Source organism: Pocillopora damicornis, chromosome 9 (assembly GCF_964200805.1).
Source record: "Pocillopora damicornis chromosome 9, jaPocDami1.2, whole genome shotgun sequence".
In the NCBI taxonomy this organism is placed as follows: Eukaryota; Metazoa; Cnidaria; class Anthozoa; order Scleractinia; family Pocilloporidae; genus Pocillopora; species Pocillopora damicornis.
Window position 1 is genome coordinate 21,767,308 of NC_142678.1, and position 17,330 is coordinate 21,784,637.

General features: G+C 37.9%; 2 protein-coding genes and 1 pseudogene across 4 annotated transcripts; 1 reads left to right on the plus strand and 2 right to left on the minus strand.

The window, feature by feature from the left end:
- Positions 1-196: 196 nt before the first annotated feature.
- On the minus strand, positions 197-8,465 carry LOC113679649 (tyramine receptor Ser-2-like). Of its 2 annotated transcripts, none has more exons than XM_089182408.1 (2): positions 8,254-8,465; positions 197-1,609 (listed from the first exon to the last, which is right to left on the minus strand). In XM_089182408.1, exon 2 carries the CDS (start codon positions 1,561-1,563, stop codon positions 352-354), a length of 1,212 nt encoding a protein of 403 aa, XP_089038534.1. In that variant the 5' UTR covers positions 1,564-1,609; positions 8,254-8,465; the 3' UTR covers positions 197-351. The 2 variants fall into 2 exon arrangements, with proteins under 2 accessions (XP_089038534.1, XP_089038535.1); XM_089182409.1 differs by lacking the exon at positions 8,254-8,465 and adding an exon at positions 3,056-3,264.
- A 2,083-nt stretch (positions 8,466-10,548) lies between these two features.
- LOC113679653 (uncharacterized) lies at positions 10,549-12,961 on the minus strand. Its single transcript, XM_027196614.2, has 3 exons — positions 12,700-12,961; positions 11,667-11,788; positions 10,549-11,053 (listed from the first exon to the last, which is right to left on the minus strand). Exons 1-3 carry the CDS (start codon positions 12,712-12,714, stop codon positions 10,750-10,752), a joined length of 441 nt encoding a protein of 146 aa, XP_027052415.2. The 5' UTR covers positions 12,715-12,961; the 3' UTR covers positions 10,549-10,749.
- Positions 12,962-14,965: 2,004 nt separating this feature from the next.
- Positions 14,966-17,316, plus strand: LOC113679647 (BTB/POZ domain-containing protein 6 pseudogene; annotated as a pseudogene). Its single transcript, XR_016179750.1, has one exon. The product of XR_016179750.1 is annotated as a BTB/POZ domain-containing protein 6 pseudogene (transcript).
- Positions 17,317-17,330: the final 14 nt, after the last annotated feature.

The following is a 17,330-nucleotide window of genomic DNA, read 5'->3' on the forward strand; positions in this document are numbered from 1 at the left end:
CTGCTCGCCATCTGTATTTTCTTAAGTGCTCGCTGCTCGCAAGAAAGAATTGACAACTGCTCGTGCTCGCAAAAATAAACACACTGCTCGCATGCTCGAAAATGCTCGCAAAAGCCATTCGATACCATTCGGTTGGTTGAGAGATTGAAGCAAGTTTTCTGAACCAATCACAGAACAAAGTAAACAAAACCGAATGCAATCTTAAATTACTTTTGACATTTAATTGAAAATGGCTTAAATTTATTGTCTAGTTATGATTATTGAGCACTTAGGGTGATATTGACTTTTCAGAGATAAAAAGGTAACCTAGAAACTTGATGACCATGATGACTGGCGCTCTCTGCTGTTTGACTAGAGCCTAGTCTCCCGATCCACACTGGTGCTCTTTGTAATGCTCAATCGAGGGTGTGATAATTTTCTCCCCGAATGCTTATTCGATGAGGTAGACCTCTTCACGAGAAATATTTTGACAGCTTTCTGAAACTCTGGACTGCGAAAGCTGTATAAAATTGGATTCAAGGCCGAATTCAGATAACCCAACACGAGAAAAAAGCCTTTCACATACGTATAAATATTGTATGGGACATTGATGAAACACTGTTTGCAAATGCTAAACGTTATGCTACATAATGTGTGCGGAAACCAGCAGAATACGAAGGAAAAAACGATCAAAAAGGTTGTCTTAGCTGCGCGACTGTTGCGCTTTTGTAGTTTCTTTAGAAGGAAGTCTTCCTGTTGTGCAGATTGGTATAACACCCTATCATCAACAAGATGTGGTTTGTAGAGGTGTTTCGAAGGCTTGGATTTCAGTGGTGACTCGGTGTTTTCACGCTCATAGAGTGAACAGTTTTGAATCGCTGTACTGTAGCTTGAACTGTGTCGGTTTTTACCACAACGCTCATCGACCCTCAATGCTTTGCGGGAGAGCTTTAAAGCAAGGCAGAACATTCTGCAGTTTAGGATGGAAGCAGTCATAACTGGCGTCACAAAATTAATCATCGAGCTCAAGACTGAGTAAATCCAAGAGACGTTGAAATAACAGTATCCATTAAAGACACTTGTTGGGTACGTTTTCCAGCCAAAGACCGGGACAAGTGAAAAGAGCATGGAGTATCCCCATAAACAGCAGACGACTATTAAGGCGCGCCTGCGTGTGATTAGTGGTGATGATTTGTAGCTATCTAGAGGGTCTTGTAGGAGTCGGTATCGATAAACTGTCAGAGCTAACAAGCTTAGAATAGACGTTGGCACTGCCAGTAGGTAAGTTGTTGTCCAAACATTGCACATTACCTCACCATGTTGCCATTTGCCTTCTGAAATTAAAAGTTCCAATTCGAACGGTATCACCACACATGTTGTCGTCAGATCAGAAACTGCTAGCGAGAGGATGAAAAACGAGTTGACAGATCGCCGCAGGGATCTGGTGCTGAGTATGACCACACATACTATGATGTTTCCTAGAAGTGAAGCGATGATTATAATGACATACAATATGGCAGTGATGGCAATAAACTCAAGGTCACCTCTGCTAGTAACATTTCCTGTATGTTGTGAGTCATTCATCTTGAATCCAAATGCAGTGCCCTTGAGCTAGGTATTTTTTAAGTTTCTGAAAAAAAAAAAAAAGAAAGAAATTTGTTCTTTAAGTATTGCTGTAGAAGTAGACACGTCAAAGGACCATTCGAGTCACGGAAAATGATGCTGCACAGGAGAACAGAACGATCAGAAGGGGTTTTCTTTCTCTAAGTTTAACTTTCCTTTAGGATAAATTTGACGGGCAAAAAAGTGGTACATTAAAACTTAATAATAATAATACTAATAATTATAATAATAACAATCAAATCTTATTGTGAGGTCTCTTGGGGTAATAGGGTTTGGTAAAGGTGTTTAAACTTGTTTCTATGTTCATTCTGGTATACACCTTTCATTACGTCCTGACTTAAGCATTCAAACTCTGGAAAATCTTGATATTGAAACTCGTAAACCCATCGCCATCACGTTACACTTTGACGGCTAGCTGTTTAGTCCTATTCTTATGACGAAAACCGCTTGTAGCACTTACTAAGGGCCTAGCTAGCGCAGGTAGTGACAGGCAATTACTCTTGGCACTTCGTGTCTCACTCAGAAAGCATCGCTTTCCGACCGTGCCACGAACGGAAAGGTTCGCCTGCTAGAGTCATTGAAGCTGATAGGGTTTCAAAAAACTCGTATAAACGCAATCACATTTAACCTAAAGACGGTCGCTCTGCAATTATGGGGTTATTTCTTCGAGAAATAAAGTCAATGTAAATCCTTTGCTCCTTCTATAACATCATTCTTACTCTGTCTTCACAAAGGATGGCTACGAAGCGGCGGATTCAGTTCCAGCTGCTTCACACTTTTTTTTTTTTACAACATAATACTTACATTAACTACATTAAGGTTCCTTTCACGGAACTCTCTACGTACATTGCGCACACTACTTACTTTTATAATAAAGCTCGGATATAACTCGTACTGTCATTGGTTGAAAGAGCGTGCTCTATGAGAGTATAGAGCATAGAACTGAGCTAAAGCTGTCACGCCATCTGCCAAATCGTACTATGTCCGATCTTTTCCGGGACTTCTTTCTAGCTTTTCTTTCGCTAATAAAAGTGAAATTTCGGAACAAGCGAGCAAAGGTTTGCAAAAATGCCAGGCGCAGTAATTTACGTTATTGTAACGTGAGCAGAGACAAAAATCCTCAAAGATAAAACAAGATAGACAGTCCGAGTTTTTTTAACGGTTTTCACGCTCAGTTAGATTGCGAGTTTACGTACGGTAATAAAAATCAAACACAGCTAACACTTGTATAGTATGTAAAGTTTCGATTTCAATTAGAAAAAAAAATAGGAATTATGAAAAATATAACCTGGCATAACTGTTAAAATTCATACTAATCATGATGGTGTCAGAGCGACTTATGGTCTATCGCGGCTAGCTAATCATGGCGATCTTCGGTCATCGCAGTGGAGCAAGCCTCAGGAACTAAATCGACTACCCTTCGAGTGAAAAAATAAGAGCTTGCCCTGATTACCTTTCCAATGCGTTGAGTGGAAGGCCAGATCAGTCACTGCAACCGAGTTTTACGGCGCTGTCATTCCGAGCGATCTTTTTGTCTAAGTGAATTCGGCTGTTGTTCATTCATAATACACTCGCCTTGAACAGTTTGTTTTCTACTTGTCATGTGAAATAACTTGCATATTTTTGTGAGCTACGATTGGGCCGAATTTCACTGAACATTTCACTTTCAGATCCTGTATTAGAAACTAAAAAACTTCAGGCAAAAGTGTTAAATTCGACCTGCCGAACTATTTTAGTTTGTAAACTATTGCAGAATATGAACTTTGATGGTTTTTGAACTTTGATGGTTTGACATTTTTGACAGCTTTAGTCTTGTACAGCCAATCAGATTATTTGAACCATTCTAACAGGAATTCTGATTGGCTTATTGTAGCGTGCTTTATGAGAGTATAGAGCATGCTGACGACACTGTTATTCGCTTTGGAAATAAGATTTGTTTTGAAAATTGAAAGTAATTCTTAAGAAGTAGGGAAAAACACTCGACTACGTCTCGTGTTTCCCCCTACACTTCTTTCATGCTCTAGCCGCTTCCTAAGTGCTTTACAACAGAACAGAGCACAGTCTAGGCTTCTCTATTTGTTAAACAGTACTCATAAAAAAGAGAAAACTTATTCACAAAAAATTAACAGTCACGAAAGACAAAAAGGCTAAATTGTGGGTGGGATTGATAAGAGTAAGAGCTTGAAAAAATAAAAAACCCAAAAGTACAACGTTTAGCAAAAAAAGATCAGCACAAGGAGAGTAAGATATAGCCTGCGAGCAGGCTCATATTTGGAGCCCGCCCGCAAACTATACAGCAATTATAGTGCATGAAGTATTTTGTCCCACTTCTGTTGAAATCTATTTTGTGAATCAGTCAAGATAGATATTTGTTTTTCAATTTCTAAATTATATTTCAGTTGTTGCGCATACTCTCTGATAGATGGAGATATGTTCTTAAATTTACAGCGATAAATGTGATACTTTGCGAGGAGAAAACAATGGCTTACTAAAATATCATCTTTCTCTCCGGCTAAAACCTAAACATTCATAGATATCCAAAACGTGTGAAGCTGGTATCAAATGAATTGAAACGAAGAAACAATGAACTCTTCCCCAAAAGGTTTTCCTTACCGAGCATTCCCAGAAAAGATGGATTAATGTTTCCTTGTCTGTTTTGCATAAATAACAGAGAGCAATCTCCGAAATACCTATTTTAGATAGAAAGGAATTCGTTGCTATTCGACTGTGGAGGAATTTGAACTGGAAGTTCCTTATCTTAGTTCTGAACGTACACAACTTTGGTAGTAAATAAATCGATCTCCAGCTCAAATCCTCCACCACTTTAAGGTCACAGATCTTTACCCATTTTTCTTGACTCTTTTGGGGGCTAGTAGAATTTTTGTGTATTAGAATAATTATAAGAATTTATCAATTGCTTTGTTTTTCTGAAAGAAGTTCTTTTAATTACTTGTAAAGCTCTGTAATTACCAGATAAGAGCTAATTAGACACAATTTTTTTATTGTTTTTGGTGACAGAAAGCTATGGGATCAATTGACTATCAATTGTCTTTTTCTCGATTTTTAAGCCGCTTATTGTGACAAAACTCTTAAAGATATTAAGTGCGACTAACGATATTAGAATGTTTGTCAAAACAATGTCGTTTGAGAGCTTACGTTGCTTTTCATTTGTTACATTGGCCGAGCTTGATTATCGTAAGTCCGACATATTTGTAACAAGTCTTTAGAGTTTTAGTGAAACAATTTCCACAAACACTTCCCAGATATGAAATGAAGGCCACTATAAGAGGGGTTTCGAGACCAGCGCTGAGATTTCGACCGATAATAACCGTCTTCCGAAAAGTCTCGCATCTGTACGACTTGTTTTGATGCTCGAAACCCTCTGAAAGCCGCACATTCCGGGGCGTACAAATGTCTCTTTGAGTAAAGCAATTCATAACTAAATTGGATTTGTGTCCCGGTCGTTATGGTTGTAAAATTGGCGTAATACTTAGCAAAGAAAACCCGATGCAATATTTATAATTTTCGAGAGATTAAAAAAGCACCAAAGGCTTCGCGAGGAGTTTATTCTGGCATTTTTAGCCTATGCCAGAGATTTCCCCTTGGAATGCTGCTAGCTGATTGAAAGTCTTTCTTTTCTCTCAGAAAATTGGTAAACAACTAGACGAATCAATAACAAGTAAATTAAGTCGATATATCAATGGTCGGTAAAATCTCATGTAAACAAGATAATTTGGTTTTTGATGCATGTTTCTTGGTTTTATGCCAAAAATATCTTAATAATACCAGTTATATCTTTATAACTGCCGTTCTTCAAAAAAAACCCTATGTTCTGTCTACATGGTCAGCAGTTCCGCAGTGATTCTATAGCGCCAAAAACAACAGTTCATGAAAGAGAAGCGCAAGTTCAGGTCTTTTCCCCCTACAGTACTCTTAAAGGCCGCCAAAAAGCCAGAGTTTCTGAAGCAGAGAATGTTCAGCTGTATCACAAAAACACCCGACAGAATACTTAGATCAATAGGTCATTTAAATAAAGTTGTTCCGGTTGTTATTGTGTTTCATTCATTTTTGGTAATATGAGCACATTCACAGACACAACAAGAGTAACAGAACTATGATGAGCCATTACCCGACAAGATCCTTAAATCAGCTGTGCGTATTACATACCACTGAAGAAGTTTGAATGCAAGCAAGAGCACACAGAATGCATGCATTATGCAAGTTTAAAAGCGAAAAAACAATGCAAACCAAACTGACTGACCTCCTCCTAAGAATTTATTGCGATGCCAAAAGTGTATATTAACTACTTACCTTGCAGTAACAAGAAACACTGCTCTATTGGTTATTTGAAATAGCTAACAATCTCCTTTGACCATGAATAGAGCTTTGCGCAGTTGTAACGAAATCAGGTGAATACTCCCTATAAAAGTATTGCCCTTGCCGCTGGAATCTTTCAAAAGTACGATATGAGGATAATTATCAAAATCTCACTTTATGCGATTGGCCTATTTCCAAAAAAATCTATGTTTTAACACCTGTGTCTAAGTCTGTTGTTTACTTTCGCCTTGGAGGACTTAACGAGATGTGACGCTATTTAAACAAGGTTCTTTGTTACGCAGATTCCTCAGGCAGAAAAAGCATCTGCTCTTTTAAAAAAACTAACAGAAATGGTGGCCCCTTAAAAGCATGAAAAACAACTTATCTTGGTGCATGCCTGTGCACAGCGACCTTTACATCTAAACGCAAATCCTATTGGATAAAGGAAATTTCGCTGAATTTCACCGCACAACCTTTTAAAAACAGTTTTAGCTCTAGTCAATGGATAACCACAGCGCACGAAAGTCGGAAATTCTCTCCGTCCTGCTCAAGCATAGAGGAGAGCTTATTGTACTTTTTTTCTGCTTTGACGCTACGCTTGGCGAATAAGTTATTCGTCAATAAACCTCCTATTTTTATTCCATAAGGCAATCTCTATGATAATTTGTTTTACTACAGCACGAAGATGAAGTCTTCATTGCATTTTTTAGCTCCTACTTCTCGCAAACCAGTGCTCATGTGTCACATTGCATGGTCCTTCATCTCACAAATACGACAAAAGAGCACAAGAAGGAGGAAATTAAGTCAGAAAGTGCAATTGAATCAGGCCGGAGATCCGCTGAAAAGGCAGCGGGAGACAAGCTAGCTTTATGATGCCCAGCTATGTTTCCTTGATTGTCCCTTGACATAGTGGGCAGTGCGTACGTGAATCATGAGTAACGTAGCAATGACGAAGAACCTTGTTTATGTGCAATGTTCCTGGAATACAACAGATGATTGCGTAACCGTAAAGCTCCATAAAATTTGATTTGATTTGATAAGGCGAGTTTAAATAGTTTAGCTTCATGAAATTATAGTCTAGGGCGTGCCGTATCCTTGCCTCATAAGGAGAATTGGGTTATTCATACAGCACAAACATGTGAAGCCAGCATTTGGTTATGGAAAAGAGAACATTTTGAGCATTGGTGACTTTGTTGAGATAAAACGAAATCGTCCTAAGAGGCGCTAGAGATTGGGATGAGAGATGGAACGATGGCGCCGGAAAGCATTTACCTCCAGACATTTGAATTCCGTTTGTAATCTTCATTTATCGTCTTACATCCAATAAAGTTTTTCGTTTGTTCTTGTTTTTTACCGGAGGGTTTATCTCCAGGTTATCCTCTTTCTCTCGCTCCACAAAAACCAACATTTTATTGAATTCTAGTTCGATTGTATAAATGACCACCTCCTAGTTGTTTTTCATATGTATTTGTGTACTTTTTTCAATGCTAATGATCGGAACATTGCAGCTTGCAATCCGCACAGGTATGCTAGTTCAAAATTAGGATAAACAAATTGTCTGGTCATGGGTTATGGGTGTATAGTTTACTCACTGCCCCAGTACTTTAAGTTTTCTTGGGTCAGTTGGCGAGTACGTGATAGCCTGCACGCGTATGAAAAATGCATCCGTGTTTTCAGGCAATATTCTTGCAACTCCCTCAGTGCCACCGAGGAGCGAAGAAAATATTTCTCATATTCTCTAAGCTCAGGAGTAGCTTATTGACCTCTTATCTGTTTCACGTGCACCGAGCTCTCAAAATTTCACCTCGGCGAAACGTATCGAAAGATGTCATTACTTGAAAAAATTTTTCATCCTAGCTTAGCTGTGTTTATTAAAAAATCATAAGATCTGGTGTAATTCTGGTACTTCGACGAAATCGTGAAAATTTCCAAATTGTTTTGAGGGATAACATAGATTATTTACCGCGAAACTGCATTACTGATATTTTTAAACGCCGCAAATAATATTTTTAGGAGAAAAAAAGTTTATTTCGTTCAATAATTTATCTTTCACTGCATCGTTAGCATACTTCAGTTGCAAAATGCAAAACTGGCATTGAAACTGATGTTAATTTTTCTTATTCGATAGGACAACTTGTTACATCACAATTTTTCTTTACTCTCACGTCGAATTCAAATGCAATTATGATGGCGTCTAAAAGTTTGTTACGTTGAATTCACATGTATTTGCTTCGGCTTCTTCTCGTTAATAGCTTTGTTAGCGTTCTGTCGGAACGATAGAGATGACTAACATTTATTATCTCCAGGAGAAAACAAAACAACAGTCTTACTTACGATGGTTTTAAAAGGAACAATGGTGCATGACAACTTGGCAAATTGGTTTCCTGTGTCTTGCTGTGAGCAAACGGATAGGACCTTGCACTTCAATTTGGAATCTGCTCTTCAATACACAGGTATCAGCCAGCGACGAAACTCGATGAAACTGATCAGCAGCTAAGATGTTATTGTCACTCTTAAATATCGATATGTGAGTGTTGTTTTTACGTGAGTCTGCTGCCAAGCAATGAACGCAGTGATCTGATTGGCAAATTTATGCAAGTTAGTGCTGCTGTTATATGATTAGGACATTAAAGCCACTGAAAAGCGGACAGAATTCTGTCTTATTAACCGACATTCTCATTATCTCATTAGATGGGTTTTTAATCCTCTTATTGCACTTTTTTTCATATATTAAACATTTAATTTACGTATAGCGAGAAAGCACTGTAACCACCTAAAGTAAATTAGCTCAAACTCAGTTATCGGCCTTAAAAAAAAAATCACTCGAGTTTTTATGAGTTTCTTCCGTCGAAAAGTTTGATATTCAAGGGCTTTTCAGATTGAAAGTTAGAACTTAACTGCATCTCTAATAGTGATCCATATAGGTTGCTATTCATATTTCGTTTGCCTATGGTAACTTTTGGTCTCCCTGGTTATGCACCTGTTTGTTATTGTTGCGGTAAACAACGACGTTTTTGGGTGTTAAAATCCATCTAGTATTTTTGCCTACGCGCAGATAGTTTAAAAGCGTCACGTGACCGATTACGTTCTCGGACGAAACTGGAGGACAACAACAATCATTCATCGAAGTGGAGTGGCTTGTAGTGGCAGAAATATTTACCGACACTGCGGTGAATAGTTGTCTTAGTATAAAATGAAAAAAAAATGAAATCTTTTACCGCAAAAAGATGATTTTAACTCATTTATTCCAGCAACGATTACAATATATTCAGGCTTAAATCCCATGTGAGTTGCTTGGAGGTGAAAGCAAAGGATGTTCGGAGTTTGAGTAGCCAATCAGAGCGCGTCTTCAACGCAGTTCACTATTTTAGTATCCACTAAAGGCATTTATATTGAAAACACCGGGTAAAACTGGGATGTATGCCACGATATATGAATCAATATGCGTGTTTCTCACTTGGGATAGATAATTTTCCTATGAACCTATATTTACACATGTTGTGGTGATTATCAACGTAACTTGCAATTGGAACTTTTTCGCCAAGCTGAAGATCCGAGTCTGTGAGGTCGCTATTGATTCGTTGTCATGCCAATTGTTGCTAATTTCAATGAGCACAGAAGCCTAACGACGCCCAGTGGAGTGTCAAGACTTTTCAAAATCTGACGTGACCGAGTAAATCGATATAGCTACTTATGAAGTCGCTACACAAAATCCGTCATAAATGTTTGGACGCATGACACCCTGACTCTCAGGGATAGTAGTAAAAAAAGGAATATTTTGCATTAAAAAAGTGTTCCCTGTTCTTAACACTCGTAAGAGTAATGAATGATAACATGATACAGTTGTGTATGACAAATCAATTTGCATGTAAAGGCCCTTTTACGCTCACCCGTGTTTTATCAATGTCGTTAGATGATTCTGGTTTCAAGTGTCAAATCGATCATCGGACATTTTCGTTTTCCTTGACTATAATCGAATTTGAAACACAATTTTCGGCTTTTTCTTCTGACGCGTTTAATTTACTGCCATTAGGTACAATTTTGCGCGTCTTTTTTTCCTTTCACAAGTATGTCACTTATCCGGGTCTGTTTAAGATCCGGCGACTCTTGGCATTTTGTCGCCAATGTTATGTTATTCTTCAAGTGCAGAGGAGGATGTTGGTAAGCTTACGACATAGGTACGGATATTCTAAGGACAATTCCCTTCCATTTTTCCCGGATTATCGAATTATCAGTCCTAATAATCAGAGAACAATACATTCTCTATTCGGAAAAGCCAGCTTACGATTATTGAACCACATCCTCCGTTAACGCGGGCATGAATTCCGAACGAGCGTAAGAGAGTAAGTTTGCCCTTTTATGAGTCAAGTTTGAGTTACAACAAACCCCAAGCCTCTCTCATTGTTAAAACCTGTATTGAAACGCTACTTAAGTGTACCTGAAGAAGAGTTGGTGTTACGCAACTTACACATGAAATACCGCGCGTTTATGTGAAACAATGTGAGCGTTTGTCTCATACCCATATTTATACTTCATCCATGCCCAATACTTTTAGCCACCATCTGGATACGACAGCGGGGTGACGACACTACATTTGCCACTGAGTCCTAGTAATCCTAATGAGACCAATGACAATTGTTTTTTTTTTATTTATCTATTTTTTTAAACTCTACATTGCATATCAGCTCGGATATCTTAAAGTTTGCTATCATAATAATCTAGCACATATGTATGAGAGATTTTTTGTACTCTCTCAATAACACTTCATTTAAATAATGCCTTTTAATGAGATGTGTAAAATTGAAGTTCCTTGTAATCACTTTGAGTAACTTAATACTCGCAATAACATCCTACAGGTACATTCCTGATCATAACGGGTCTGCGCCAGGAGCACTGTCCGGAACTTGGTATGCGCATGACCTTCACGTCGCTCATTCTGGTCAAACAGCGCATACTCCCTTGCGCTGAACCGCAGTGCACTGGATTGTCTGGAGTGCCTTCGCATTTCACGGTGTGGACAAACCTAGGAAAAAAGATGTCGTTGCTTTGGAAATACTTTTGAGGGTCGATACTTGAGAAGATCTCACGACAGGCACGAGAGTTTATGAATCGCTTTGCAACGTGAGAGGAAGTGCTGTGGAATGGAGAGAAAATACATTATTGAACTTGTACAGTCACGTTCGTAATGTGTACCACTTATAAGGAGAGTATGACAAATCACTTTTGTTTTCGGCCCTATCAGCGGATATATATCATTAAAGAATTTATTGTAATCTGAATTGCCGTAGGCAGAAACAAATTGCTGAGGGTATTAATCCTGTTATTATTTTTACGTCCTCTACAATCAACAAACATCACGGGCGTGTAGAGTATCTTTGATTGAAGGAGGAACATGAACGGGAACATAAAATTTGTGACAACTTATGTCTGTAGTTTAAATGTCGTGTATCACTCTTGCAGTGAAAGTTTAATTCATCTGCTTGAGTCGCACGGAAAGTGAGTGGAAAGTGCGGACATCAATTGCCCTCAGACTTGAAGAAAATTAAAAATAAAATAAAATTTAATTCTTTCTTTTTATGTCTGGCAACTTAAAAAATGTGGCTTTTTTTCCATTGTTTCTATGACAAATTCGAATGAAGACTGCTCAGTAACAATTCTTAAATAAATCAGAGATGTGCATAGAAGGAAGATTAAGTGATGGTTTTTGCTTGACATAAATGCCTACGACTTTTGTCGTGGGAGTTTACCTCAAAGTGTCATTTGCTGATTCCAAAGCTGGAGGTAAGTGACCTTGAAAATCTTGATTTAACCCATTCATCGGCTGGAGAGAGCCCACTGTCAAGTAGGTCATCAAAAAAGGCAGTAGGAACTAGAAAGGAAAAGAACTATCGTAAACAGTCGTTGGAATCCGGAGTTCGAAACTGATTCGGACTCTTCTCCACAACACAGCGGTCAAACATGAGACACTCACAGAAAGATCAACTGGCCGGCTGTACGCCAATTTCCCGCAAAAAATTCAAAGGCAAACATGAGAAACAACCCCTATCACTCAAAGTCTGCCGTAAAAAAGTTTGAAACATTCATACATATCTGTATATTTTATTTCACAGCGAGTCACTTCCTGCTGTTTATTTACCTGACCGGCCTTTTGTTTCGAACGCCTCTTCGCCATCACAACGTTCGCACAAGCGCAAACTTTGACCGTTCTGCTTGATTTTGGAATTCTAACATGCCCTTTGCTCTCCTGATATTGCACCTGCAATAATTATTTGCCCCGAGGGTAACGTGCGTCGACACAAGAAAACAGGCTAAGGGTGCGAATTTATTAACAACTTTCAGAATGCTGAACTGATCGTAGATACAAACAGGCTGATTTTGCGCAAATACTCCCAAATGAGAAACTTTGACGCGCTTAAAATGAAAAACAAAAAAGTAACCAAACTACAGAAATGACTACCTGCACTAACTTATACGCCATGGATGGCTACAGCAGTTGAGGAAATAACAATGTTTGTTTGAGGCAGCCAGGGAGATAGTTCCTCCCTCATGCATGACTATTAATCCCTTTAAAAAACTGAGAAACTTCCTTAACTGAATAGATACCCCTCGCAAGTTTCTCTGAGCTTCCAACCTGTGTGGAAGTTATCTTCAAACACAATCCAATTCTATCTAATCTTGGCTTTAGCATTTACTGCTCTCACATACCCTACCTGAACTGACATACTCGTACAGAAAGGACAAATTATTCTTCACTACATCAGTGAAACTCTCATTTCTTACCTTTGCAGAGAACATCTTGTTTCAAAGTTTGCTTTTGTTCGATGACAAATAATTTTTTTATGCAGCACAGGGTCACGACTGTGCTTTTTATAGACGCATTCTAGTATTATTTGATTTCTTAAAGTCGATAATAAAAAAGTAATTGTATTGTGAGTGTGACACAAGTTTGTAAATGCTTGGACTTCTATGGCAGCCGTAAACTTCCCTCATCAACCGACTATTGGTTTTTTCATGCTTATCAGATGACAATTAAATTTCTTACACACGATCAAGTAGAGAGACTATCATTTCATATTTTTTTCGATCATTTACAGGGTACTTTGTGGTAATTATGAATCTTGGAGACATTTAGCTTACAATGTCAAGAACCCTCGTTATAACCCGAGCTTTGCAGCCTGAACTATATCAAGCCTTTTACTAGAGACACGTTCGTAAAACGTGATCCGATTCACTTTGATAAAAAAAGGTTCTTGAAACTTATATTGATAAAATGCGACTTTTCTAGTTGAAAATCAGAGAGTTTAAGAGACTTTTTATAAACATTTATTTGGTTTTAACAAGAGGATGAATGCCTGCTCTCTTCGATTCACTCATCGCAAATGACTTTTGCACTTTAAATGCCAGAGAGAGGTTACAGAGTAATTTTATCAGTAAAACTTTGACGGTTCTTTGCTTAATGGAGAAAGTAATTGCAATTTTTGTCAAAGTTTTGCACTCTTATGATAAGAGAATTTGAAACTTGTAATGCGTTTCAAACTCGACAGCTACTTGAAATTGGTTGTTTAATGCAAAGTAAGAACTCGAACCATCGATGGGTAAAAGCTGTTTATCTCGTATTCAGAGTACTCTTTTAAGAGATAAAAAAGGGAAATAACCCCTCCCTCTAGGAGCAAATTTTACGATTCAAGTTGGATTCGTGATCCTTATGATCTCGGAATCAAACACAAGTAGTACTCAAAAACAAACTACAGTAATCTCAGTTAGTGATAACTGAAAGCAATAAAATAAACTTTGAAAACCATGTGTTGATAGCTTCTTTTTCAAAGAAAAGTGGCTATTACTCGCCCACGAATGGCAAGATGTGGATGCCAGGAAGTTCAAATCACCTTTGCGGAAACACAGATACACAAGGTACACAGACGTGAGGCCACGAAAGAAGGCGAAGACAGCAGTACCCTGTAATCTCTCTTGCAAGCCTTGACCAACCAGCGGTGCCCGTTTGAATCAGCCCTTCCCGTTGGCCTTGAGAAATTTTGCACGCATGTATGAAACGAAATTAGCGAAATTTAGCTAATTTCGTTTCATTCGTGCGTACAAAATTTCTCAAGGCCAAAGGAAGGGCTGATTCAAACGTCAAATTTTTGCGTCAAGCAAGCTGTACCAGGAAAGAAATGCAGCAATAAAGATCTTTGAGACAATTTGATCAGCCCAATTGAATTTAAGCGGAATTGGCCGAGAGAAGGCGCCCTTTTTCTTAATTGGTTTTTTATTCAGAAATTTTATTGTTTTAAAAACGAACCCTTTTAACTTTACAATGCCAGGGCACTTAATGACCCAGAACGGAAAACTAATATTGATAAATTAATGGTCGTCAATTGTGTAATGTTGGCGGACGTTGTCGACAGACGTATTGAAAAACTTGTCCGTTTTACTTAAGACACTCTTCAGCCCTTTGTCAACTTCTGTATATATTGATAATTGATCACAAGAGGTGACATCCTGTCCTGAGTGTTTTGATGGGTTTCACTGTTCCCTCTCCTTCAACTGTGTTTATCACGAATGACTTGAATAAATGCACGAATAATTAGTATTTTTCGCTATTTTAAATTCTGAAGAATGAATACTGGCTTTGTCTTTTGTTGTGAATAGCGTCTGTTTATACTTGATACAGCAAAACTACGGGGTTTCTAGGCTTTTAGAATGCCTCCCCAAGCATTTGATATGCATTTCTTAAATGGGTAAGTGAGTGAGTGGGCAGAGAAATTGTTTCCGGATCCGTCGTGAGAAATTTCTTCGTTTTACATTTGGAATATTTCAGAAGACTTCAAGGATTGCTTACTCGCTTTACTTTTACTCTTAGTTGTGAGTCGTTCATTTTTATGGTTTTTCTGTTTTATTTCAGTGCAGATTTTTTTGTTATTTTCATAATATTGCCTAAAGCTAATTAAAACCGTTATACTCAATGTGATAGAAGGCGGTGTTCGTTAATCATGGCTATTAATGCATAATGCCCTTGAGGAAACTTCTGCTGTTATTTCTATATGCGTTGCTAGAGACTCATTCAAATTCCTTTTAATGATTGTGTCTTATTCCTTCTCAACAATTATATGTCTAAGACTGAATGTCAACACACTATAATTGCGTGATTGCGTGACAACACATGTACATTACCCATAAATCAAAGCAAGTTACATAATCTTTTGTTCATTCAAAAATTATCGGCAAACCACAACAACAAAGATGGCGTCCGCGAGTGAGATACCGAGCTTTGAGAAATGCCAGCTCAAAGCAACGACCGTACGGGAAAGGAATGAACTGATGTTTAATAATGAGATACTCAGTGATGTGCACTTCATGGTGGGTAAAGATAAAGTCCGAATTCCTGGTCATAAATACGTTTTAGCCATCAGTAGCCCAGTGTTTTTTGCTATGTTTTACGGTCGAATGGCTGAACAGGGATCAGACGTGGCCGTTAGTGACTCCGAGGTTGAATGTTTTATGGAACTTCTGCGCTTCATTTATACAGACGAAGCAATTTTGACGCTGGACAATGCCCTTGGAGTTCTTTATTTAGCAGAGAAGTACATGTTGCCGGTGTTAGCAGCCAAGTGTATCAATTATGTCGAAGCGAGTTTAAATCCCGAGAATGTTCTAACGGTTCTGAGCCATGCAAGGTATTTAGGAAAAGAAGAACTGCAGAAGAGGTGCTGGGAGGTGATAGACACATACACAACTCAAGTTCTAGAATCAGAGGCATTTCTAGAGCTTGAAATAGAAACACTGTCGCTTCTGGTACAACGAAACACAATATCGGTTAAAGAGATTCAAATGTTTAAAGCTATAAATTCTTGGTCAGAGAATGAATGTCTTCGCCAAGGCATTAAACCGATTTCTGACAACAAGAGAGCAGTGTCTTCGCAAGCCATGAAATTTATAAGATTTCCTCTGATGACGCCCTTAGAATTTGCTGACGAAGTTGCCAGATCTGGAATGCTTTCCTATGAAGAAACAACCAACATATTTTTATACTTCTTTTCCACCCGCGAAACCGAACTTCAATTCTCTAAAATTCCTCGAAAACCTAGGGAAACTTTGTTGAAGAAGACTTTAAGATGCTCTAGATTTAAGAGCTGTTGCGGAAATGACTGGTTCTGTGACACAAGAAAATGCGACGCTTTAAAATTCATGGTGAACCGATCGGTTCACATCAAAGGGATAGCAGTTTACGGCGCAAGCAAACTTGAAGGTGATTATACTGCCAGCGTGCAACTCCTGAAACAGACCAAAGTCCTCGCTGACGGTGAACGTATATTTTCTTCTGGTACAAGCGCTTTGTTACACGACGTTCTGTTCGATAGACCCTATTTAGTCGACAAGAATGAAGTGTACACAATAAACTTGATGTTACAAGGACCATGTTCTCAAAGTGGAAGAGACGGATTTTCCTCTGTTGAAACAGAGGGCGTGACGTTTACATTTATTGAATACACTAGCCCCAATGGTACATCAGCATCTGCTGGGCAAATCCCTGAAATTATCTTTCAGCTTTAAAAAGAAGACTTCAAAAATTTATTCCTTAAGCACTGCATGCCTCATAAAGTTTAGTCACTTATAATAAACTATGCATGATAATGATTCATCCTTTCAAAACTATACCTTTAGGGAGAGCTTTTTTGTTTGATAAGAATATCCATTGTTTTTACTTCTAAGTACAAAAACAATTTCTAAAATACCCTATTTGGTTTTGTGATCAATTGCCTCAATTCAATAACATTGAAATTTCATTGAATTCTTTCAAACATTTAAGAGCAAGAACGTTAAAATTTAGTATGTCGTAGTTTTGATACTGATGGCTGCAAATTATGTCTCAAGTATTTGTTCCCAATCTTTATTGGATATTTTGGTTAAAATGTGTCTCATTTTAAAAGACTTTTTATTCATGTGTATTCTATCATGCAAGTTGTATTGTCATGACAAAGATAAGCCTAGAAAGAAATGTTGGAAACATCATTTTGCTGCATTTTGATCGCAAATATTTATCAGTTGAATCATTTTGTATAATAACGAATATTATTCCCCCAGACTTTAAATGGAGATTTTATAAATTTCTGCATTGGCTGTGATTAATTTTATTAAAACTGAAATCAACATACAGTAGAGACATAATTTTTTAATTAGGTTATTCCCAGACTTAAAAACAATTGCAGTATTGCATATTAAATTTGACTTTGTCAAGTAACTTGTAAAAAATTTGATCATACTGGGTCTCTACATGTATAACAGTTCAGCAATCAGTGATAAATGCTGTGAATACCAGTCAGCTCCAAGGGAAAAAAAAAGGAAAATGATGAAATAGTTAACAATGTAAATAAAAGAAAAATTAAAAGGTAAAGGAAAGACTGGTCTTTTAT

Coding starts and splice junctions, on each gene's coding strand:
- LOC113679649 (XM_089182408.1), bottom strand. CDS start 1,563: ATGAATGACTCACAACATACAGGAAATGTTACTAGCAGAGGTGACCTT.
- LOC113679653 (XM_027196614.2), bottom strand. Junction 11,054..11,666: donor TCAGCAAATGACACTTTGAG/GTAAACTCCCAC, acceptor TCCATTCCACAG/CACTTCCTCTCACGTTGCAA.